This window comes from Schistocerca gregaria, chromosome 1 (assembly GCF_023897955.1).
Source record: "Schistocerca gregaria isolate iqSchGreg1 chromosome 1, iqSchGreg1.2, whole genome shotgun sequence".
Lineage (NCBI taxonomy): Eukaryota > Metazoa > Arthropoda > Insecta > Orthoptera > Acrididae > Schistocerca > Schistocerca gregaria.
This window is the reverse complement of record NC_064920.1, coordinates 470,171,318-470,198,344: the sequence shown is the minus strand read 5'-3', so window position 1 is coordinate 470,198,344 and position 27,027 is coordinate 470,171,318. Positions and strand designations below refer to the sequence as shown.

Sequence of the window (27,027 nt, the reverse complement as noted above, 5' to 3'; positions counted from 1 at the left end):
TGATAGGAATAGTCGATATTGTTCACGAACCATTCGACGACACGCAACCAGATATGCATTTATGGTCATCCGCTGATTTTTGTGATTTTGGCTTTGAACATGCGGTACCCACTTACCCGATTTTTGAACCTTCCCCATGCAAATGTCGCACGATGTTGCGATGCTCACAGCTCATCATATTTGCCAGTTCTCGAGTACACTGACGTGAATCATTGTGCACTGATGCGTTTAAACGATCTTCATCAAACCCCGAAGGTTTTCCTGAAAATGGAGAGTGACTAATGTCAAAACAATCTTCCTTAAAACGAGAAAACCATTTTCTTGCCTCGACCTGAGCAGTCGCATTGCCCACATACACGACGCAAATGTTTCTGGCTGCCTCCTGTGCAGCCACCCCTCTTTTGAACTCAGACAGAAGAATATTTGGGAGATGTTTCGGTTTCTCCACTTAGCAGTCAATTTTCTAGCCTCAATAGCTCTACTGAGTATCTCAAAATGACAATATGTAAGCTGAAATACCAACAGCGAACTACAAATAAAAATGACAACCGACAGATAAACTCGTAGTAACCGTAATACCAACATTCAAAATGAAACGCAACTAACTTACGCACCAACCCAACACATAAACGATCTGTTCGGTAACAAGAGCCCGTTCGCAGATGATTCTGTTGTACGGTGTATACGGATCATCGCCAGAAAATTGTAGCGAAATCAGGAGGACCTGCAAAGCGTCGACGCTTGTTGCTGGGACGGGCAGTCGATGCACAACATAAGACGAATGTAGCGTATTGCGCTTAAATAGCGGGTAACAACCGACATCTGGCTGCGCGATTGGTGATGTCAGTAGAAACGGTCCCAGCCGTAAAACATACAGAGTGGAGGAGGAGGAGATTAGTGTTTAACGTCCTGTCGATAACGAGGTCATTAGAGACGGAGCACACGGCCCGACTAGGCCAGGACGGGGAAGGAAATCTGCCGTGCTTTTTCAAAGGAACCATCCCGACAGATGGGTAAAGCGATCTAGGGAAATCACTGAAAAACTAAATCAGGATGGCCGGACGCAGGTTTAAAGCTCCGTCCTACTGAATGCGAGTCCATTGTGCTAACCACATGCTCAACCTCACGCGGTGATACAGAGTGCCCCAAACCGCTATGCTAGAACCTGCTACTCTATTTTTATACAAGGAACTGATAATAACAAATGAATATTTAGTTTTGTAATGGTGTAATGAACTTCTATCTTGTAGTAACCACTGAAGGTCATAGCAACAGCTGACAGCGATGATCGCCGGTCTCAGTGCAATCAATACAATTTAATCCAATGACAGAACTGAATTTTGGGCACAAAATCATTAGCCACATCAGTTGCATATGTTGCTCATGATATGGATACAATAATGTAAAGGTTTTGTTTTAATTACCGCTACCAGTCACAACATTTGTCAACTATAGTATTAGTTATTTATTTAGCGGCATGTTTCGAGGGAATACCTCATCTTCAGGCTAAATGGAATTACAAAAACAACTTTACAATAAGGTCATACTGATGTTACATAGTCTTTTCGTAAATGCTGTGGTCATCGTGTGGAAGAAGAGAAAACTTAGTCGCTTTGGAAGCTGGGCTGATGTTAGCACGAAAATGTTTTGCAACGGTCACTCACTTTGTTCATTTGGCGTGGCAATCTCGTTGTGATGCGCTGGGGTGTTTCCAATTCCGTGGCTCTCTTGGTCACTGTTCACAAATTGTCACTAACATAGCAGTAACTTGGAAACACGATCACAAACAGTTCTGAAGTGCTGTGGACAAGATGGTGGTCGATATAAAGCTGGTTTCGATTTGACTATCGATTTGTCGATCTATGGGGTGCCAGATGTTTTCATCTCTTCTGCACGTCTTCTTATCGTACTACAAATGTAGGTTGACCGAATACATTACAAATTGAGCACCTGTTACAATATTATTGAACACACCATGATATAAACTATTTATTTTACATATTTCTAAGCTATTGCTGGTGCTAGAGTCAAACGACTGTCATGTTATGTATCTTTTATTCTAGGAGTACTGTAGTGACATTGGAAAAGAAGTATGAACTTTTGAAGTCTGTCATTTCATATTGTTATTCCCCATGTGGCCATTGATGAATATTTCCATTTCTTCAAAGATGTCTATTTTCCAGCTCATTTTTTAAAATTGTGTAGTACGTTGAGATCGTTGTCTGTTGTAACACTGTGTCGTTTCATTTATATGTTTCGCTATAGTTGATTTCTTCGGTTTGCCAAGTCTGAAACAGTCAATGTATTCTTTAAAGTGGGTTTTAAAACTCCTCCCCATTTGGCCAATGTAATATTTGTTGTAATGACTGCACGTAATTTTATAAATTCCTACTTCGTTACGTTTCTCTGTGGGATGTGAGATGTCATGTATCAGCTTATTTTTTACCACATAATTTAGAAAAGAGTTGGAAAATGGACATCTTGAACGAAATGGAAATATTCATCCATGGCCATATTGGGAACAACGAGATCCGAAATGAAATGACAGACTTAAAAATTCACATTACTTTTCCAATTTCATTACAGTACTCCTAGAATAAAAAATACGTAACATGGCATTCGTTTGACTCTATCCCCAGCAATACCTTAGAAATATGTAAAATAAATAGTTTATATCTTGAGATGTTCAATAATATTGTGATAGGTGCTCAAGTTGTAATGTATTTCGTCAACCTACATCTGTAATACGATAACAAGACGTGCACAAGAAGTGTAAACATTTGACACCCCATAGATCGACAAATCGATAGTAAAATCGAAACCATCTTTATTTCGACCGCCATCTTGTCCATTGCACTACAGAACTATTTGTGATAGTGTTTCCAAGTAACTGCTATGTTAGTGACAATTTGTGAACAGTGACCAAGAGAGCCACGGAAACGGAAACACACTAGCGCATCACAACGAAACTGCCACGCCAGAAGAACAAAGTGAGTGACCGTTACAAAACATTTTCATGCAAACATCAGTCCAGGTTCAAAAGTGACAGCGCCTCTTACTAAGTTTTCTCTTCTTCCACAGGATAACACATCATTTACGAAAAGACTACGTAACATCAGTATGACCTTATTGTAAAGTTGTTTTTCTAATGCCATATAGCTTGAAGATGAGGTATTCCCTATAAATATGACGCTAAATAAATAAGTAATACATTAGTTGATAGCCGGACGGAGTGGCCGAGCGATTCTAGGCGCTACAGTCTGGAGCTGCGTGACCGCTACGGTCGCAGGTTCGAATCATGCCTCGGGCATGAATGTGTGTGATGTCCTTATGTTACTTAGGTTTAAGTAGTTCTAAGTTCTAGGGGACTGATGACCTCAGAAGTTAAGTCCCATAGTGCTCAGAGCCATTTTTGAACATTAGTTGACAACGTTTATGACTGGTAGCGGTAATTAAAAAAAAACCTTTACATATTTCTTGAGACAGTCACGGTCAAAAATAGTCGAAATGGCTTCAAAAGGGATACAATTGCTGGTCCAACAGTACTCTCCACACTGTATTCTTAAAATATGAATTTCGCGTGAAGTTTATGTGTGCTTACTGATGAGTCTTCTTCACATTCTGAAAGCATCTCCTCGAATTTTCTTGTATGATCATTTCTGTGACCATCTCTCTAAGGCCTGAACGAATCAGCTTCTCACACGTTTCAATTCACGACCATTAATTTCTTATAATTAGAAAGACACGTATTGTGAAACTTTTCAGCGTCCATTCATTAGAATTTCGGGACCATTCCATATATGTAAAATGCTGGTCTGCTATTATCCGTTCATCATAAGACTAAATCTCATGTGAACAACACCGATATTGGACAACGACCACACTGAAATTGGGCAGTAGTTGACAGTAAAGATTTTGCCTGGTCGGACGAGTCATATGTATGGGTATGGAGACAACCTCATGCATTCATGGATCCTGACAGAGCGAGGTGGTGCAGTGGTTAGCACACTGGACTCGCATCCGGGAGGACAGTGGTTCAAAGCGGCGTATAGACATCCTGACTCAAGGTTTCCGTGATTTCCCTGAATCGTTTCAGGCAAATGTCGGGATGGTCCCTTTGGCAGGGCACGGCCGACTTCCTTCCTCATCCTTCCCTAATCAGATGCGTCCGATGACCTCGCTGTTTGGTCCCTCCCCCAAATTAACCAACCGACCATAGACCCTGCATGTCAACAGGGGATTCTTTTAGCTTGTGGAGACCCTGTAATGGCGTGAGGCGTGTGCAGTTAGCGTGATATTGGCCCCCTGATACGTCTAGATACAGGTGACACGTACGTAAGCGTCCTGTCTGTTCACCTGCGTTCGTTCATGTCCACTGTGCATTTCGACGGACTCGGGCAATTCCAGCAGGAGAATACGACACAATATACGTCCAGAATTGCTACAGAATGGTTCCAGGAACACTCTTCTGAATTTAAACACTTCCGCTGGCCACCAAACACCCCAGATATGAACATTATTGAGCATGTCTGGGATGCCTTGCAAGGTGCTGTTCGCAAGAGATCTCCACTCCCTCGAACTCTTACGGACTTATGGACAGCGCTGAAGAATTCATGGTGTCAGTTCCCTCCAGCCAGCACTGCTTCAGACATTAGTGGAGTCCATGCGACGTCGTTTTGCGGCACTTCTGCGTGCTCGCGGTGGCCCTATAGGATATTAGGCAGGTGTATCAGTTTACCAGTTTCTTTGGCTCTTCAGTGAATATATTCTTTATTGTCGTTTCTTGTTAACGATATCAGCGTAATCCCGAGAATTAGCAGCTTCCACTCAGTTAATACTAGGCAGAAATCCAATCTGCATTTGGATCGCACTTCCATGACTCTTGTACAGAAAGGTATGCAGTATACTGTTGCATCCATTTTCAATAATCTACCGCAAGAATTCAAGAATCTTAGCAGTAATCCACGCGCTTTCAAATCGAAAATTGAGAGTTTCCTCATGGGTAACTCCTTCTATTCTGTCGAGGAGTCCCTTGAAAAATTAAGCTGATTCCGATGTTATATTGTTGATTGCGTTACATAAACTTGTGGCTCTGGTTTTTTTTTGGTTCATAAACATTTTATTTTATCAGTTATTACTTTTATGTTTTAATTTTATGTACTGAAACGTTCCATGACCTGAGAGATATACTCCTCAATTTGATCCTAAGGAACTAGACGTGTAAAATAAAATCATTGAGTTGAAACGTCCAGGTCATCCAATCATAAGCAATAGGCGATGCCAATGGTGCGCGCAGGTTCTTATCAAATAACGTTTCCATTGTTCGTGGCGGTTCAGTTTTCAAGTAGTCTATTTTCAAGCAGGTAATCTATCATTTTATTTGATTTTGGATGATAGAATTAGCACCAGTCTAATCTGCAGACTCACAGAACATGAGGAGAGCAAGTAGTCGGTTCTCAGCATAGTCGGTTTCTCGCACATGTGTTTCCATTGTCTTCTGTTTTGAACCATCTGGTACAATCGTGTTCCAGCCGCCATCTTCAGGTCATCAAGACATCTCTTTCCGGGCCTTCCAATGCCTCTCCTGTGGTTCCGCGGTCTGCAGTGAACAATTACAGGGATTCACCTCCTCTGATCTTGTCGAGTTACATGTCCGACCCATTGCCACTTTAGTCTTAGAATTTTCTCTAGTATGTCTGTTACCTTCGCTCTCCATCAAAGACAAGGAACAGTCAAATGAAGACGAAGCAAATGGAAAAATAGTAAGTAAACAATTTATTGTCTGATAAGTAATGCCCATAACTGTTAATACATTTATCCCACTGTGAGACAAGACGGTCATTGCCTTCACGGAAAAATGTTTGCGGTTGTCTACGAAACGATTACTGCACCCGGGGATCACCTCTTACTCCAAGCAAATTTGCGGCCACGAATGACTTTCCTTAAGGCTCCAGAAATATGGAAATAAACGTGCGCACATTGCAAAAATTGAACCGCTCCGTCAGATCCAAACGCCCAGAAATGTTGAAAGACAGCATCATTCTGTTGCCATGTGGGCAGAGAACAGGCAACGGACTCCATAAGGCCATCATTATACAGATGGTTGCGGGTTGACGGCTATTCATTATAAATTGTCGAATCAAAACATCTTCAGCTGTCTAAATTTCAAGTTGTTGTTTCATTTGAGCAACCAGTTTCAGTGCTACTTACGCCATCGTCAGGCCTCCTTACTGACATGCACGAAGAAACCCACCTCTGGTCCATTCAAAATAGAGGCCAGTATTCAGTGACTGGTATCCGTAGATCACTTCTTGACACAGCGATCTCTTTGATTATCACTTGCCGAAGCTAGTAACTGAATGCTGGTCTCTATTTTGAGTGGAGCAGAGGAGGGATTCTTCCTACCAGTCGCTCAGAAGGCTTGAAGATGGCGTAATGTAGCCCTGCAACTGGTTGCTCAAATAAAATAACGACTTGAAACAGAGACGACTGGAGGTGTTATGATTCGACATTTTGCGGTCGGTTGAGGCGGTCGCCCATTCGGAACAAAGGGATGGACTCGTCCAGCGCACACGACGAAAATTCGTTTCTGCGCATTGTCCAAGTTATCTTGCCCGAACTGTACCTTCTAACGCCCAAACATCGAAATGTCAGATACTCAGATCGGTGCCAAACGTTGTACGTCGATAGAGTTTCAACCAAAACATCAATGTAGTTCGTGCCACGTACTGTCGCACAGTAGAACGCATCTAAACTGTAATTAAAAATAACACCAGAACTACGGAGCACCATATCTGTAGATCTCGCGTGGGTGAATTGGTTCGTCGTACCTGAGGTCCCGCGTTCAAGTCTCACTAATGAAGATTTTTTGAACTGTTTACGCGAGAAACTTATATGGGAGAACATTTTCCTGACATGTAAGACGACTTTTCGGAGTTTGCAGCAAAGTTCTTTTGGCAGTCTTCTTTCGCTTCGTTAGTTAAAAGTGACAAACTTATAGAGTAGATTTGTGTGGTTAGGTGTGGTGGTCTATCGGACATGTGCGACAGAACAGACAGCACTCGTGATGAATCAGGTAGGGCATTCTAGTTTCAGAGAATAAACAGTAATAAAAGTAATGGGAACATCTAAATGAAGAAACAATTGCATCACACTTCCGCACGCGTGATGCAATTGTTTCTTTATTTTTTATGTTCTGACTATATAATCTGTTAAGTTATAAATGTGCTCTATAGGTTTGCTACTTTCAAAGAAACGAAGCGGAAACAGGCTGTCAGGAGAACTTTTCTGTAAACTCCAAATCTCCCTTTTATATATCATAAATATGTTGTCCCATGTAACAGTTTTACGCATAATACACTAATGGCTATTAAAATTGCTTCCCCAAGAAGAAATGCAGATGGCAAACGGGTATTCATTGGACAAATATATTATGCTAGAACTCACATCCGATTATATTTTCACGCAATTTGTGTGCATAGATCCTGAGACATCAGAACCCAGAACAACCACCTCTGGCCGTAATAACGGCCTTGATACGCCTGGGCACTGAGTCAAACAGAGCTTGGATAGCGTGCACAGGTACAGCTGCCCATGCAGCTTCAACACGATACCACAGTTCGTCAAGAGTATTGACTGGCGTATTCTGACGACCTAGTTGCGCGGCCACCATTGACGAGACGTTTTCAGTTGGTGAGAGAGCAGCGCGCTTCGTTACAGGATCATTTAGTAATTGCGAAAGCGTTACGGAGATGATAGATAAACTCCAGTGGAAGACTCTGCAGGAGAGACGCTCAGTAGCTCGGTACGGGCTTTTGTTAAAGTTTCGAGAACATACCTTCACCGAAGAGTCAAGCAGTATATTGCTCCCTCCTACGTATATCTCGCGAAGAGACCATGAGGATAAAATCAGAGAGATTAGAGCCCACACAGAAGCATACCGACAATCCTTCTTTCCACGTACAATACGAGACTGGAATAGAAGGGAGGACCGATAGAGGTACTCAGGGTACCCTCCGCCACACACCGTAGGTGGCTTGCGGAGTATGGATGTAGATGTAGATGTAGAATGTGCTGGCCAAGGCAGCAGTCGAACATTTTCTGTATCCGGAAAGGCCCGTACAGGACCTGCAGCATGTGGTCGTGCATTATCCTGCCGAAATGTAGGGTTTCGAAGGGATCGAACGAAGGGTACAGCCACGGGTCGTAACACATCTGAAATGTAACGTCCAGTTTTCAAAGTGCCGTCAATGCGAACAATAGGTGACCGAGACGTGTAACCAATGGTTCAAAATAGCTCTGAGGAGAATGCGACTTAACTTCTGAGGTCACCAGTCGCCTAGAACTTAGAACTAATTAAACCTAACTAACCTATGGACATCACACACATCCATGCTCGAGGCAGGATTCGAACCTGCGACCGTAGCGGTCGCTCGGTTCCAGACTATAGCAGCTAGAACCGCACGGCCATGTAACCAATGGCACCCCATACCATCACGCCGGGTGATACTCCAGTATGGCGATGACAAATACACGCTTACGCTTCAAATGTGCATTCAGCGCGATGTCGCCAAACACGGATGCGACCATCATGATGCTGTAAACAGAACCTGGATTCATCCAAAAAAATGACGTTTTGACATTCGTGAACCCAGGTTCGTCATTGAGTGCACCATCGCAGGTGCTCCTGCGTGTGATGCAGCGACAAAGGTAACCGCAGCCATGGTCTCCGAGCTGATAGTCCATGTTGCTGCAAACGTCGTCGAACTGTTAGTGCAGATGGTTGTTGTCTTGCAAACGTCCCCATCTGTTGACTCAGGGATCGAGACGTGGCTGTACGATCCGTTACAACCGTGCGGATAAGATGCCTGTCATCTCGACTGCTAGTGATACGAGGCCGTTGTGATTCAGCACGGCGTTCCGTATTACCCTCCTGAACCCACCGATTCCATATTCTGCTAACAGTCACTGGATCTCGACCAACGCGAGCAGCAATGTCGCGATACGATAAACCGCAAACGCGATAGGCTACAATCCGACCTCTATCAAAGTCGGAAACGTGATGATACGCATTTCTCCTCCTTACACGAGGCATCACAACAACGTTTGACCAGGCAACGCCGGTCAAGTGCTGTTTGTGTATGAGAAATCGGTTGGAAACTTTCCTCATGTCAGCACGTTGGTGTCGCCACTGGTGCCAATCTTGTGTGAATGCTCTGAAAAGCTAATCATTTGCATATCACAGCATCTTCTTCCTGTGGGTTACATTTCACATCAGTAGCATCTCATCTACGTGGTGTAGCAACTTTAATGGCTAGTAGTGTATAATAAGAAAAAATTGGAGTTTTGGTTGATGCTATATACCCATACAACGCTTGGTACCGATCCGTGTGTCAGACATCTGTAGGTTTGGGTGCGAGAGGTTCATTTCCGACCATACGCTCCAGACCTAAAACTACAAAGTTCAGTGTCCTCTACGGCAAGTACAACTAAAAATTTAAAGATTTGGGGCACTCCGTAGGAACAGAGGTCTACTAAAGCAGTGTTGTTACGTGGACCGCCTGGACTGCGGAGCAGGGCGGCGCTCACCCAGGTAGTCCTCGCCCTCGACGACGTCGAGCGCCAGCTTGGGGAAGCACTTGATGAGGGTGCGCGCGAGGCGCGTGTGCAGCCGCGTGTCGCAGATGATGAGGACGTGCAGCAGCGTCTCGCCCAGGCTGCCGCGGTACTGCATCTGCCAGCACGCCTCGTGGTCCTCCCAGCGCGCCAGCGGGTCGTGCGCCGACAGCGACGCCTCGATCGGCAGCACCACCTGTGTGTGGGAACAGCGCACGCGGATTCAGCGTAGCAGGGCAGTCTGTGGCTCGTTTGCATTGTTGTTGGCTATTGTAGTGTTGGGCAGCTCGATGTTAACAGCACGTAGCGTTGCGCAGTTGGAGGTGAGCCGCCAGCAGTGGTGGATGTGGGAGTGAGATGGCGGAGTTTTGAGAGCGGATGATCTGGACGGAGACAGTAAATTTGTAAGACTGGATGTCATGAATAAGGTAAATGCATTGCTATCAAAATCTTTCATTTTTTAACTATGCCTATCAGTAGTTAGTGCCTTCAGTAGTTTGAATCTTTTATTTAGCTGGCAGTAGTGGTGCTCGCTCTATTGCAGTAGTTCGAATAATGAAGATTTTTGTGAGGTAAGTTGTTCATGAAAGTTATAGGTTATTGTTAGTCAGGGCCATTCTTTTGTAGGGATTTTTGAAAGTCAGATTGCGTTGCGCTAAAAATATTGTGTGTCAGTTTAAGCACAGTCATTTATAATTTTTCTAAGGGGACGTTTCAGTATTTACTCTATACTTAGAGTAAAAGAGGATTTTAGTATTATGAATCTTCTGCCCGATGCCGTTGCATGATATTCGAGGCCTTAGCTACAGTCTCAACAGCAAAAACTTCGGACAGCAACTGAAAGACAAAGAAACGAAGTAATTCTACGGTCGACTGGTTCCGTAAAGGGAAAATGTAGGGCACTGAGCACACTGGAGCGAAGAGGACTGTCTTGTTCTCTATGAAAAGTGAAGTCATACGTTCCGACAGTATCACGACAACATTGACGTAACTATCAATTCTCTGGAATAACGGATATCAACTGCGTTTTTTTAAAATAGGAACCCCCATTTTAATTACATTTTCATGTAGTACGTAAAGAAATATGAATGTTTTCGTCCGACCACTTTTTTCGCTTTGTGACAGATGGTGCTGTAATAGTTACAAACGTATAAGTACGTGGTATCACGTAACATTCCGCCAGTGCGGACGGTATTTGCTTCCTGATACATTACCCGTGTTGAAATGGACCGTTCACCAATTGCGGAAAAGGTCGATATCGTGTTGATGTATGGCTACTGTGATAAAATGCCCAACGGGCGTGTGCTATGTATGCTGCTCGGTATCCTGGACGACATCATCCAAGTGTCCGGACCCTTCTTCGGATAGTTACGCTATTTAAAGAAACAGGAAGTGTTCAGCAACATGTGAAACGTCAACCACGACCTGCAACAAATGATGATCTCCAAGTAAGTGTTTTAGCTGCTGTCGCGGCTAATCCGCACATCAGTAGCAGACGAATTTCGCGAGAATCGGGAATCTGAAAAACGTCGGTGTTGAGAATGCTACATCAACATCGATTGCACCCGTACCATATTTCTATGCACCAGGAATTGCATGGCGACAACTTTGATCGTCGTGTACAGTTCTGCCACTGGGCACAAGAGAAATTACCGGATAATCACCGATTTTTTGCGCTCTTTCTATTTAGCGACGAAGCGTCATTCACCAACAGCAGTAAATTAAACCACCATACTATGTACTATAGGGCAACGGAAAATCCACGACGGCTGCGACAAGTGCGGTGCGGTTGAAGCGGTTTTGAGTAACATATTTCATAACAGGTGGTTCAAATGGTTCTGAGCACTATGGGACTTAACATCTGAGGTCATCAGTCCCCTAGAACTTAGAACTACTTAAACCTAACTAACCTAAGGACATCACACACATCCATGCCCGAGGCAGAATTCGAACCTGCGACCGTTGCGGTCTCGCGGTTCCAAAACTGTAGCGCCTAGAACCGCACGGCCACTCCGGCCGACATAACAGGTGGATTGGTCGTCGAAGCACGTTCACCGGATCTGACGTCCCAGGATTTCTTTCTGTCGGGAAAGTTGCAGGATATTTACTATCGTGATCCACCGACAACGCCTGACAACATGCGTGAGCGCACTGTCAATGCTTGTGCGAACATTACGGAAGGCGAACTACTCGCTCTTCAGAGGAATGTCGTTACACGTATTGCCAAATGCAGTGAGGTTGACGGACATCATTTTGAGCATTTATTGCATTAATGTGGTATTTACGGGTAATCACGCTGTAACAGCATGCGTTCTCAGAAATGATAAGTTCACAAAGGTACATGTATAACATTGCTACAACCGAAATAAAATGTTCAAACGAACCTACGTTCTGTATTTTAACTTATAAAACCTACCTCTTACCAACAATTCGTCTAAAATTGTGAGCCATATGTTTGTGACTATAACAGCGCCATCTATCACAAAGCGAAAAAAGTGGTCCATCTAAAGCATTCATATTTCTTTACGTACTACACGAATATGCAATAAAAATTTTCCTATTTTTTAAAAAAACGCAGTTGATATCCGTTTGACCTATGGCAGCGCCATCTAGGGGGCCAACCATAGCGCCATCTAGTTTCCCCCTTCAAGCTAAACAAGTTTCGTTCTTTGTAGTTTTTTCGTCTGACGCTTATTTCGTGATGTAGTTGGCCCGATCACGATCAATGGGCCACCCTGTAGTCACCCCTTGGTCTCCCATTACAATTTGTACCTCCCATTCTTCCCTCCAATACTAAAGTGGTGATCCCTTGATGTCTTAGAACCTGTCCTGTCAAACAATCTCTTCTATTAGTCAAGTTATTTAAGTCTTGTCTCTCCAATTCTATTCAGTATCTCAGCATTAGTTACGTGATATACCCATCTAATCTTCAGTATTCTTCTTTATCATACGATTTCGAAAGCTTCTATAGTTTTCTTATCTAAGCTGTTTAGCATCCGTATTTCACCCCATACATCGCTACACTCCAGCCAAATAGATCAGAAAGACTACCTAACGCTCGAATCTTTATTCGATAGTAACATTTTTTTCTTCTCCAGAAACGCTTTTCTTGCCATTGTCAGTCTACATTTTATAGCTTCTCTACTGCGGACTTCAATCAGTTATTTTGCTGCCTAAACAGCAAAACCTATCTACAAATTTGTCTCGTTTCCTAATCTAATTCTCTGGGCGTCTCCTGATTTAATTCGACTACATTCCATTGTCCTTGTCTTTCTTTTAATGATGTTCATCTTACATCTTCCTTTCAAGATACCGTCCATTCCGTCCAACTGTTCTTCCCAGTCCATCGCTGTCTCTGACAGAACTGAAATCCCTTAGGCAAAAATTTTTCTTTGATTTCCTTTACTGATTGTTTAATGTACAGGGTGAATAACATCTGGGATAGGCAACAGCCCTGTCTCCCTTTCTTTTCAAGAACTGCTTCATTTTCATGTCCCTCCATTCTTACAACTACCATCTGGTTCTGTAAAACTTGAAAATAGCATTTCGCTCCCTGTATTTTATTTCTGCTACCTCCAGAATTTCAAAGAGAATATTCCAGTCAACATTGTCGAAAGTTTTCTTTAAGTCTACAAATGATATAAACGTAGGTTTGCCTATCTTCTAAGATAAGTCGTAGGGTCAATATCGCCTCACGTATTCCTAAGTTTCTCCGGAATCCAAACTGATCTTCCACAGGGTCGGCTTCTAACGTTTTCGCCATTGTTCTGTGAAGAATTCGTCTTAGTACTTTGCAACTATGACATATAAAACTGATAGTTCGGTAATTTTCACACCTGGCAGATCGAGTACAGAGCTTCAAAAGTTTTAAATAATTTTTGTATTCATTTCAAACTCTCGTACATGGACTAAATTTGAGTAAAATGCAAATGAAATAGATGGTTTCAGAATATGTGACGTGATAGTGTAAAATGTAAGATTTACTGTCAGCTTTAGATGTCAGTTAAGTCCTTGTTTCAGACAACGTCTCAATCACAATCAAAATCTAATATGAATAAATTCTTAGAGTTAGCAACTTGATATTTAGAACACGACTGCCTCAGTAGATTCCTAAACAGGAAGTAGACTGACGACTACATTGACAACTTCTGCGCTTACAAAAAAAGCGGTAGCCAAATGCCGGCCGCGGTGGTCTCGCGGTTCTAGGCGCGCAGTCCGGAACCGTGCGACTGCTACGGTCGCAGGTTCGAATCCTGCCTCGGGCATGGATGTGTGTGATGTCCTTAGGTTAGGTAGGTTTAAGTAGTTCTAAGTTCTAGGGGACTAATGACCACAGCAGTTGAGTCCCATAGTGCTCAGAGCCATTTGAACCATTTTTTGTAGCCAAATCGAGAAAAGTGGCGCAGCAGTAAGGCACTATACATGTATTCAGAAGGAGGGGGAGGAGAAGGAAGAGGAGATTACTATTGAACGTCGCATCGAGAACAAGGTCATTAGAGACGGAGCACAAGCTCGGATTAGGGAAGGACGGAGAAGTAAAGCAGCCCTGCCCTTTCGAAACAACCATCGTGGAATTTGCCTTAAGCGATTTAGGGAAATCACGGAAAACCTAAATCAGGTTGACCGGACGCGGGTTTGAACCCTCGTCCTCCCGAATGCGGGGCCAGTCTGCTAAAGACTGCGCTACCCCTCTAGGTCACATGTTCAGGAGGATGGCGATTCAAATCCCCGTCTGACCAGCCAGAGGTTGTCCTTGATTTCTCTAAAGTACTAAAAGCGTTTTCTTGAAGAGGGCCAAGTGTATAGCGCTCAAAGGAGACGAGTCGAGAAGTAAAGTGAGTTATTTACGAAAAAAAGCATTTATTCCCACTTTTTTGCCAGACTTATGAAACACTCGTAAGTTTTTGCCTTGTGGCTAAATTGTTGGAGAGAGGAAATCATGAGAGTACTCGCCCCTTCACCCTAGGCAGAGAGTAACAACTTTGTCTGTGTCCTGGGCTGGCGACGGACAAGTGGCCCAGCTTGTCCGCTGCCAACAGTTGGGCGTCTCTTGCCTCTCTAGAGGACTCTGTCCGCTACGCTCCCAGTTCTCTGAGGAGGAACTTCAGAGACCAGTCGCTGATCTCGACATGAGGGAGCTAATAGCCCGGCACTGCGGCTAGCGATTGCCACGCCAAGGCATGTTCCTCCAGTTCTGCAGAAGCAACTTGTCATTAGCGTTTCAAGTTTTCTGAACAAAGGGATGGAATAACAGACTGGCGCTATGATGGCCGCTTATTAGCTATCTATCTTCTTACATGGGAATTTTCGGTTGGTTATTTTCAAAATTCTGTATGCAGAGGGATTCGAAGGTCTCATTGGGTAATCACTGATTACGTGTCTTGATCACAGCGTACGTGTCTTGATTAGCTGCTGCAAATCTGTGTCCAGTTCTTTTTTCATGGGGACGCTGGGAAGAGTACAGAAGCGATGTTTTTCAACGTTATGCCACCTGATCTCGATGAGCACAGACTCTCCCTTCAGCCTCTGCCATCAGATTTCGATGGACACAGACTCTGCCTTCAGACTCTGGCAGCAGATTCCGACCGGCACTCTTTGATTTAGATTATTAGGTCGACTCTCCGTCTGGTATTGTTGCTTCGCTCCAGTGATCACTGTAGATCGAAGGTGGATAGTATTTAGGTTCGAGTAGGTTTTATTGATCCTTAAGGGATTTTATAGACACGCGTGATTTACTCGGTACCACATTAATTATTTCATTACTTTCTCATTAGTCACACAAGCCTGTCACCATTCGCACCAATCTTCTACTACTGATAACATAGCCAAACTCAGTAACCGTGGCTGACTCATTGCAGAACGCAAATACGAGGGGTGTTAAATAAATAATGCTACAAATTTTCTTGAAAGCAGGTTAGTTTTATTCAGAATTCCAATATACTAAATAATTCCCCACTCTTTTGCCTGCAAAACCTTACCTTGCCATATAATCTTCGTTCAATGAGAGGACTTCACTCGATTTTATTGGAAATGCCTGTATGCCCGCACGGCACAATTGTTCGACGTCGGAGTCAAAGTCTTGCTGCGTCAATAACCTCCCCATTACCCACGTATTGTTTCCCGCTTAGTGCATCCTTCATTGGGCCAAACACATGGAAGTCGTTCCAAATAAATAAATAAATAAAAGGTTCAAATGGCTCTGAGCACTATGGGACTTAACATCTGAGGTCATCAGTCCCCTAGAACTTAGAACTACTTAAACCTAACTAACCTAAGGACATCACACGCATCCATGCCAGAGGCAGAATTCGAACCTGCGACCGTGGAGGTCGACCGGGGGCCAGACTGAAGCGCCTAGAACCGCTCGGAAACACTGGCCGGCAAAGTCGTTCCAACATTGTAGGAGCCACAGCTGTGTACCGCCGGCTGGCAAGCGGGAGATAGGGCAAGTTTGGACTATTTTACTGCTGTGATGATAGACGCCTTGAAAAACGACTCACAGCGCGCTTTATATACATAGAGAATTGAAGCGGAAAGAAATAGTAATGTCACAAGAAGATGTCACAGAAAAAATTTAAATGCTTACTTTTTAAGATCTTCATCACAGGAATTAGATATGAACAAAGGAAGCATTGAGCTGTATGCGTCTGTAACTTACTTCATTCCTTAAAAACAAAGTATCTTCTTCCTAACAGTTGTTGACAACCACTAGGTACACAAAGCGTAATTCTAAGTCTAGTTACGGGCTCTGTACTTTGCCCTCACATTGCTCGTCGAAATGTATCTTTAATGCCGTTGTTAATACACTGAACTAGAATTCCGGTGCATTATGGTTCAAATCCCCGTCCAACCATCCAGCTTAAGATTTTGCGTAATTTTCTTGAGTCGCTTAATGCGAATGCCGGGATAGTTCCTTTCATAATGGGATGGACGATTTCCTCCCACATGCTTCCCCAACCCGAGGTTGTGCTCCGTCTCTAATGACCTCGACACTGAAGGGACGCTAAACTCTAACCTACCTTCTTTCCTTCCTTTTTGTTTCTTTATCATTGTTATTCCTTTGTTAGATACATCTGTGCTCGATGCCTCGTCTTTCACAGATTTTGAATTTTTATCGAATGATCCTTTCTGATAGTTCTGTCCCTAGGATGTCGGTTGTAGCCGCGACGTTCATACTCTCAGACTTAGACGCCTTAGATTCCACGTTGATTCATTCTGTTACTTTACACTGAACAACAAAACTGTAGGAATTGCATTATGTTTTTAGGACCTATTGCTACACCCAGCTAATTATATTTCTTACTCGTAAGAATTACGCTTTTCAGATCCTCAACAACATCAATGAACCTCTCTGTAGGTCCATAAATGGGTCTAGTGTCCATAGCGTTAAGTTTTCCAATCCCAACACCTTAGCATTCTGTGACCAAAAACTCTGTAGACGTTTTCAACTCTTTCTGAATAAAAGGAAACTATATGGTTCCAGAGACCTTGTCCGCAGCTCGTGGTCGTGCAGTAGCGTTCTCGCTTTCCACGCCCTGGTTCCCGGGTTCGATTCCCGTCGGGGTCAGGGATTTTCTCTGCCTCGTGATGTCTTGGTGACTGATGACCATAGATGTAAAGTCCCATAGTGCTCAGAGCCACCCAGAGACCTTTTCAGATCACAAATAGCTATGATTTATACATGCAGACTGAAGCGACGATGGAAAAGTTGTGTCAAGGCCAGGATTCAACTTGTCTCTCCTGCTGACTAGGCAGATGCGCTAACTATTACGCCGCCTCGACACAGTGGATTCGTACAGCTGCAGGGCTGTTTCTATATTACCCTTTACAGCGCCTTTAAGGACCACGTTTGGACTTGATACTCCCGTGCATAAAATTGTATATACACTCATGATGGATGCTCCGTCACTAGTTCGGCCACAACTGAGCCGTGCGTGGCTCGTGTTCCCGCCATCACGTATTTTACGCCCTGTTTTTAACGTACTTCCACCTCGCTACGTTGATTTAAATCTCCACTGCCACTGAGTTGCTGCTTTGCCTGACCGTGACCGGCGTTACCAGTGCGTATCGATATATTCCCTTTCGTAGTATCTTTGCTCGACAGCTATTACTTCACGGTCGCTGTCTGTCGTGGGCAGTTAGCGTCGCGATTTCGGGCTGCGAGTCGGTTGGAACGCGTGTGGAGTGCAGTCCGGACCTGCCAGACGGGGAGTCGCGATGCAGCACCAGTGCAGGCGGGTGGAGCGGTACTGTGGTCTGCGTCGACATGGCTCACCCGGCCATTGCCGCCACGCATCACTTGAGCCGGGTCGCGGTCTTGGTCCTACCGGACGACGTGTTTTGGCTCGCCGATAGTTCATGAGTCGACTGTGTGTGTGCAGTCGGCTGGGGGCGCTGGCAGCCCCTGCGCAGTGTCGGAGCGTGTGTGGAGCTGTCCGAGTGCGACGAGCTTCGTGGTCCACCGACCCAGGACGTTCATGTTCTTCTGGTTCGTTTCGGTGGTTTGCTGTTGGGGGGGGGGGGGGGGTTTCCCTGTGAGCAACACCGAGTGTTTCTACTACTGAAATCTAGCCGTCATGCGATGCAATTAACTGTTTTGACCGACTACAATTTGAGTTCACCAGGGAAATTTTCTGTCTTGTGGCCGTTAGTGTTCCGGTTACCTGCCCTGGCCACTAACGTAATTTCAGGCAGCATCCTTTCCTCACCTGTTGTTGCGGTCCAACATGGTGTGTAATTTTGACAGCTAATACATACTCCGTTGCGGATTATCACGTTGGTAACCTTTCCGGTTTGAGTTCTCATGTACTGATTGATGGGAAGCAAGTCGTTGTGTCGGTCGGTCCGTGGCTGTCCCCTAGTTGGATTCCGACGGATCAAGTGTAGTTGCACTCATCACCTGACTCGCCTAAGTGAACGAGGGCAGACCGACCTCCCTCGAGGCTTCTGAGTGCCACCGGTGTTTAATTATCTGTTGTCAGCTATTTTCAAATTAAGGCTTACTTTTTATTTTGTTAAAAATTTTGAAAAATTAATTTTTAAATTTATCTTTCAAGCTTACACATTGCGGCCTTCTGCCTTTAAAAGATTATGGTAATATATATTAAAATTTTGAAATTTAATTGCGGCCCTCAGCCATTTGTATTGCAATTTGCATATGTTCGCTGGTTTTTTAAAATTATTTTATTGCTATCTTAATTGGATTTTTATCTTGTTGATTTGTTAAGATTTCTTGTTTGGAGGCCCTCAGCCGTGAAAGAGTTGCATTCGGTAAAGGTCCGGCTATGTGCCGCTTTGGTTGTAAAGGTTATTAAATTACAATAAATGACAATTAGAAGCAGAAACTGACCTCAACCTTTGGCCCTTTCCACAGTCCTATTACCCATTCTACCCAGCGGGTTTAGTGGGCGTTTCAACAACATTTACTCATATCTAGCTATTTTCGCTCCTCAGATTTAATTAACTTGTCTTCAAGTCTCAGTACACAATCTTTGAAGTGATTAAAAGTGTGCATGTAAAGCTATGTGCAAAGCGAAGGTTGGTTCGAGGACCAGAGTGCCTTACTAGCCATGCTCCTATTGAAAGTAGTGTACCTCTGCGTGGCCGAGCGGTTCTAGGCGTTTCAGTACGCAACCGCGCGACCGCTGCGGTCGCAGGTTCGAATCCTGCCTCGGGCGTGGGTGTGTGTGATGTCATTAGGTTAGTTAAGTTTAAGTAGTTCAAAGTTCTAGGGGACTGATGACCTCAGATGTTAAGCCCCATAGTGCTGAGAGCCATTTGAACCATTTTGTACCTCTGTCTTGCTTCATTCGATGAATTGTCTTACCGTGCTTAAAATTTAACGTGGGCCACGGTGCAACTCAACATTTTTTTCACATGAACGTACATTGCCAGAATTGAAACAAGTGGTTGATTGACAATTCACTTCGGATCCACTGAATAAATAAAACATAGGATTCGCACATGTTTACCTCTGAAGGTTTCCCAGAAGCATTTATTATTTCGCCATTAAGAAAGACTTCATTTGAGTGACAGATTTTACTAATTTCTTCGCTTTTCCTTTTCATTTTAAGTTTTCCTTTCTTTTCTTCGTACATCACGAGTACCTTTTCCTCGTATGTCACTGAAAAAATATCCCAGTCTACTTACGCCCTGCTGTTATCGCTGGATAGTATCCTCAATTGTGTTGTGATTATTTTCTGTGTATCTTCTGAGAGTAAACAACAAATAGCAACGTGATGCAGTTCTCAACAATACATTCGTCCACACAACGGCCTGTACCGTTGCTGAGCATTAGTCTGCGACGAGACGATTGGCGAGCGACACGGATGTGTCGGTTCCTAGTCAGCAGGGAAGGAAACCGTGCAATACGGTAATAGCACAGAGCGGTGACAGCAGCAGAAGGTAAGCCGCCAGCGAACCTAAGAGTTCTTACTATCCCTTACAAGTGAAACACAGAATCGAATCGATTCACCTCTCTGCGAAAGCACAACATAAATTATCACAGTACATATATATAATGAATATGGTGGATTTGAATGTGGCAGTTTCATTCAGGGTAGTTTTATTTTACAAGTTAGCCAACCAAACTTTTTATTACGGTTCGTCTGAATCAGTTTATGTTGGAGAAAATTATCCATTCTTTTACGAAGTTACCGTGTCACATGCACTTACACATAAAGCAGGGGCAGTCAACCGCTCTCTTCCGCATCTCCGTTAGTAGTAAAATTTTCTAATCGCCCTCTGGTCCCGCAGTGATGATAATTTATAAAGTAGGGAAACAATTTCACAAAATTCATAACGTAGAGTTACAGCAAATTAAAGCATATAATAATAATTACTTACCAAGTTTTTTATGTCAAAACTTCACGAAAACGCAATGAAGATGTATTTAAAACCGTTACCGCAGATTGTCCATTATGCAAGCTGGAACGGCTGCTAGTGGGCAGTACGTACCAGGTTGACAGCCACTGGCACGGATCATGTGACCAGTCACCACGGTGTCTTGGAAACAAGCTTTCTCCACATACGAATCATAAGAAATAATATTTTTTGTAAGTATTTCTAAGGCATTGTAGACGGATTTCGTGCATGAAGCTGCAGTTCTCCACAAAACTTATTTGCCTTTTAAATCATAGGCTTCTTAAAAAGTATGGCTATTAAAGGAATTAAATGCGATTTGAAAGTTTTGCGACTGCGGAAAATAATCACAGTTATGGTCCTTATATTATGCAGTTCGTATCCTCAATACCAGTACAGTTCGCCCACACATTTTAGGCTTGTCGTCCCTCTTGTACTGGATAGGTAGAGGTCCCATGGCAACTTTGTCGATCAGACGGTACTGGTCGCAAAAGGCATCAGGCCATAGGCGTCATTGCTTAATGCCGGGATTCACTACGGTAGTAAATAATTTGAAGTACTTGCACATGACCTCTTACAGCACTGCGTAACTCTTGGTCTTTCTCATCGAGTAACGCCGTCGATAACGAGTTCTTTCAAGTTTAGCAGCAGCGGCACTTGATTTGCGTATGTCGACTCCTGGCAGGGGTACTTTCTTAGGCTAAACCAGAGGAATTATCTACATTACGACGAAAAAGAAGTAGTAAGAGGTTCCATTTGTGATGGTAGGGTGTATGTAATCGCCGTACCGATAGTGTGCCAAGAACATTCATATCACTACTAGTAGAATCTGCAGATTCCGGTATTATCAACAAACGTCCACAGATGGAAATTGTCGCCAAAGATGCCAATATGCATCCGGCTGTCCAGGTTTGTTACATCCCACGTATATTAGGAATGTTGGTAGAGAATTATGCGGAAACGTTGTCCACACTGTAACATTGTCGCTTCCGCCATTTTCCTTGCAATAACGCGAGCAGAGTTTTGTTTTGCCGTTCGACTTACAAATCACCAAGAGTGCAGTACAATCGCCCTATGACGCAGAAAACGAGACTCCCCGAAAAGTCCTCCCGTACCCTCTCAGCAAAAATGCCGTTTGTGTGTACAGGGCACAGGACAAGTCGTTGCTGTAAGGGCAGAAATTATGTCTGTGAAGTGATGCAGCAGCAGCTGCTGGTAACTTGCACCAGATTATTTTAGTTACAGTTGTGATTTCATATACAGAACTCTTCCGACAAACTCTCAGAAGTAGTAGAGTGAACGAAAACAAGAAAAAAAATTACCAGTAAAAATGCTTCAAAGTGAATCCCTTAAGAGTTATGAGCATTTGTTCATCTTCGTTATTATGAATTTCCAATGAACATGTTCTCATAGCTTTTAAAGTATGCTTTATGCAGCCCATGTTTGCTGGGCATATTTTGATCTTTTACTCCAGTCCACCTGCCCTCAAAATATGGAAAGCAAAGAGCTTGCATTAGATGAGTTGAACAAGTGCTAATAACTCTTAAATATGCGATTTCGACCATCGCCAGCCGTCTTCAGACCACCTCGGCCTATTTACTGTGTAACGCGTAAACTTTGTCGTTGTGTATTGTTGTCTCAACATTTTTTTCAAAGTATTTCGTAATGGTGAGGTGTTCATATATAGTGCCGAAATTGACAGCTACATTATGAATAACCTGAAAATAATCTGAAGAGGCCGACAACGACCGAAATCAGTAATCTCCCGTATTAACTCGTAATTATGACTGAAACAAGTAATTAGCTATAATAAGTTCCTACAGACTCACAGAGCACGTGTACGGATACCTCCCTACTCTTGGAAGTGTCGAACGCAGTAGAAATTGATGAGCTCTTATGGAAGAGGCCACTTGAGGTTTATTTGAACGGTGAGCTCGGCCACTGCACATGTCGCTTGGCCTTTTCGTACCGCTGTATTTGAACACGACTTTGGTCAATGCCGTGTGGGGCTACATGTTTTCCTCTGACGGCTGTTCAGTGTTTCTATCACTCCTCTTGCGATTCACTTCCCGTCTTGAGACACGAATAGTCTACAAACTTCACCTTTCCAGAAACACTTTTTCCAAAGTTAGCGTTCATCTCTTTTTGAAACTGGGCTAGATCACTTTCTTTAATTATTGTGACCATCTTTATTGACTGGCTTATTAAAGCTCACGCTGGCAGGGGATCTTGCACATACCTAGCTTACATAGCATTAGATCCTCTATCACAGGAGAAGCTCCTCCCCACTAGTTGGACAAACCAAGACATCAGAGTAAAGTTTTGAATTGTTTAAGCTTTGTCTTAAGAAGCCGGGTCATGGTGTTATTCCGGAGTTCTGCAGGTTAATACACTTCATCAAACCGTCTACTATGAATAGAATTTAACAAACCAGCATTCGTGCAAAAGAGAAACATGTAAAATAAATATAAATTTAAGAGTTAGTCTTCCCTGAAAGTGTTTATTTGGGAGATGGCCTTCTATCAGCCAAATGTGGAGAATAAAAATTAGACAAGAGAAGAATTTAAGCTTTTGAAATGTGATGCAGTAGTGGTATAGTAGTTTCGCAGATGTGGTATACGTAGGTTAGACTTGCTTGAACATCTGCATCAGATTGGTCTTTCTACTGATAGTTATGATAATAGTTATTACAATGGGACCATTAAAGTTTTTTTCTCCAGTCACATGATTGAAAATTTGATCTTCGACTTTTCGAGAGAGGTTGCTTGCGGAGTTTGGATGTAGATGTAGATCGATGACAGTGAACGCCGGGTGGCAGCTTGTTGCAGACGTCGCAGCGCTCTCGTGTGGTCTGGCATTGTCACGCTGAAGCAGAGAGCGCTTAACGTGTGAACGAACTCTTAGAGTTCGAAACTGGATTATAGCACACTGATTCTCAACCACCGACACATAACTACGTTAAACACCGCCACGTTACACGCTACAGTTCGGAGCCTCCTAACCGCAGAGGGCTGCAAATATGTAGACGTGAAGGATTAAAATATAGAATGTTAATAACGTTTGGTGCTTTAAGAATTTCACTCTTCCATTTGATTAGGGCAGTGCGTTGTGGTGGCGTTAAGCCTTCTGTTAACGAATAGCTGTTGTACTATTCCTAAGTAACTGGAGACCTGCTGAGGGAATACATAGTACTGAATTAAAAAAGAGTCCGGAGAAATTCAATAATTTCAAGATACTGGTTCACGTTTGTGAAAAGAACAATAATTTATTGTAATCTACTTAACTTACCGACACATTACATTTGGATTCTACCCTTGGTATTACGAGCAAACACCAACTGTCAGGTACACGCATTTTCTGAAGACTGCTGTGCAATGTGAACAAATTGAGACCTGTAAGAGTGACAGGTGATTTCGTGTGATAAGATTCCTTTCCGTCATTTGTCTTACAGACTGGTACAAGTAGTTAGTCCGAGGCACCAACATGATTTCCCACTAAATGTCGATTCTCATAAGAAAAACGTGGAGGCCACTTTACTGGACAGTGGGCTAGCTGCAGCACGAAAAAACCTTTCTAACTGCTGCGGCTCTACGAAGGAGAAAGTGGCGGGTGGGAAGTGAGGGTGCCAGCGTGCGCTCGCCACGGCCACCTGCTACCCACGGTATGTGTCCCACAGGTACACTTTTCGATAGAAGCCTCAGAGTGGACCTGGGGACGTCCTGGAGGGAGTGGAAAGATAAGAAATCCGCAGCCCTATTCAGGACTCAACCGGCGACGTCCAATGCTAGAGTCCAGGTGTCTACCCGGAGACCAACACGACCACTTCTTGAACAGAACAGCTTTACACTCTAATTTTTAATTTCAGCAAGGAACTTGAGGAAGAAGTATTCTACTGTAAGGTACACACGGAATAGCGTAGGTCATATACTGTTTTAATATATGTCATATATATAAATATGTTTACTATAGAGGGCATACATTATCATATATCTCAGAAAATGCCTGACAAATTTACATCAGATTTTAGACGATACTCTAATGAACATTCACTGCGACATGGCCAACATATGCTTACTCTATGAGGGTCACTCCAAACGAAATGCACACTATTTTTGTAAAAATACAGTTTTCATTCTGCATGTGTGAAAGTTTTACAGTGTGTAGATATATCCTTCTCGCTTGTTTTCAAACTTAGTTCAACCTGTTCTCGTGAGTAGCGCTGTCACAGCATGTCTTCAAGATGGCTGCTACACTTGGCGTTCGTCAGAAGCAACATGCAGTCATAGAATTCCTGTGCTGTGAAAACGAGACAGTGGGAAACATTCACAAGAGGTTGAAAGAGGTGTATGGAGATGCTGTCGATCGCGGTACAGTTAGTCGGTGGGCAAGCAGGTTACGTGATGAAATCGGGCACGTCAATATTGAGGATTGTCCTCCCAGCGGCAGGCCTCATACTGTACACACTCCAAACAATGTGCAGAGAGTTAACGAATTGGTGACTGCTGACAGACGCATCACAGTGAACGAATTGTCACACTACGTTGGGATAGGAAAAGGAAGTGTTTGTACAACACTGAAAGTGTTGGCGTTAAAAAAGGTTTGTGCCAGGTGGGTTCCCAGGATGTTGACAGTGGCTCACAAAGAAACAAGAAAAACGGTACGCAGCGAACTTTACGAACAGTACGAGAATCGTGGAAATGAATTTATTGGAAGAATTGTGACAAGTGATGAAACATGGCTCCATCATTTTTCACCTGAGACGAAGAGGCAATCAATGGAGTGGCATTATGCAAGTTCATCCAAGGAAAAAAAAAATCAAAACCACACCTTCTGCTGGAAAAGTTATGGCTACGGTGTTTTTCGATTCCGAAGGACTGTTGCTTGTGGACATCATGCCAAGTAGAGCCACCGTAAATTCTCATGCATATATGACTATACTGAAGAAACGTCAAGCTCGACTGAGTCGTGTTCGACCACATCAGCAAAAGCAGGATGTTTTGCTGTTGCACGACAATCCACGGCCACATGTCAGTCAAAAAACCATGGAAGCGATCACAAAACTCGGATGGACAACACTGAACCACCCGCCTCAGTCCTGACCTGGCTCCATGTGACTATCATCTCTTTGGGAGACTGAAAGACTCTCTTCGTGGAACAAGGTTTGAAGATGACTCCCTTGTGCACGCTGCCAAAGAGTGGCGCCAACAGGTTGGTCCAGAATTTTACCGTGTGGGCATACAGGCGCTGGTTCCAAGAAGACAGTTGAGAGGGATGGAAATTATGTGGAGAAATTAAAATATTATTCCCAAAGGATGTATCTACACACTGTAAATCTTTCAAACATGTAGAATAAAAGATGGATTTAAAAAAAATAGTGTGCATTTCTTTTGGAGTTACCCTCGTATATTGTTGTCTTCAGTCCTGAGACTGGTTTCATGCAGCTCTCCGTGCTACTCTATCGTGTCACCCTCGTATATAATACGTCAATGTATATGTAATATACAGAGGCGTAACGTTGAGAAGGGAGAGGTGGAGGAGATGGACAAACGGAGGGAGAGGAGGAGGGCAGAGAGAGGGAATAGGAGGAGGTTAAGAGTTATAGCCAATTGCGATACACGTTTTGCAATTGCGGAGCACTGCCCGGTTTGTGAGCTAAACTATACAGAATGGTTTTCAAAACCTTTCAGCTTTAGCTATCGGCTTTTGTACCGCTGGAACGCGATGTACGGACAGGTGACTGACCTCCTTCTGGTCGCGGAACTTCCAGCGCAGGTACTCGGCCCTGTTGATGACCTGGCCGCGGCCCTCGCCGTACATCAGCACGCCGAACTGCTCTCGGATCAGCTTCTCCACCTGCAACGAGTCGCACTCTCGTCCATCATCCGTCCAGTCGTACAGCCGAAACACAGTAGCCGCAGGCAGCGGACTGGGGAGGCATTGTGAGTCAAAGCTGTTACCGTAAGTACGCTAGATTCCCAAGAAATAGCTGTCAGTACCATTAAATAAGATCGTTGAGAACAAGAAAATATGGGATGAGAAGGGTATTAGAGGTGGGAATAAATAAGACACATCCAAATTGCTTGATAACCCACCTTAACGTCCTTGATTTTTTTTCTTTTGTGTATCATTTACTTTTCATCAGCAACATTACCAGATGCTATGGTTTGCTACCCATCAAATACATATAACAAAAGGAAATGAAATACAAGAGGTTGACGATGTGATTACAGCAAAAAACTAGTAAAACTCCGAAGCAAGTCTTAATTTTAAATGCGAATGGTGTTAAAACATGGCTGAAATAAAAATAATAAACTGGCTGCATTGAATTTTTAAATTCCGTAATTTCATTCTTGTTGTAACTACTCAGGCCTAGTCCAAAACCGAATAATACATATTACATGGTGTTAAATGGAGAGGGTTCTGTGGCTATCGAAGAAAAGTTTAGACTAATTACAGAGCCATAGTATTGTCATTTATTAAAGGAATGATTACTAGGATGTAAACAGCGACAAGAGAGATCTAAAGAAGCTTTGTATGGTCAAAAAAGATGCC

General features: G+C 43.5%; 1 protein-coding gene across 1 annotated transcript in view; it reads right to left on the bottom strand.

Moving 5' to 3' along the window:
- LOC126353098 (uncharacterized) overlaps positions 1 to 27,027 on the bottom strand; it is a 287,154-nt gene that overhangs the window by 190,094 nt on the left and 70,033 nt on the right. The window contains exons 3-4 of the mRNA XM_050002737.1: positions 26,218 to 26,328; positions 9,589 to 9,811 (exon numbers count right to left, since the gene is read on the bottom strand). Of these exons, the coding sequence (XP_049858694.1) occupies positions 9,589 to 9,811; positions 26,218 to 26,328 (334 nt within the window). The remainder of the gene's footprint in view (positions 1 to 9,588; positions 9,812 to 26,217; positions 26,329 to 27,027) is intronic.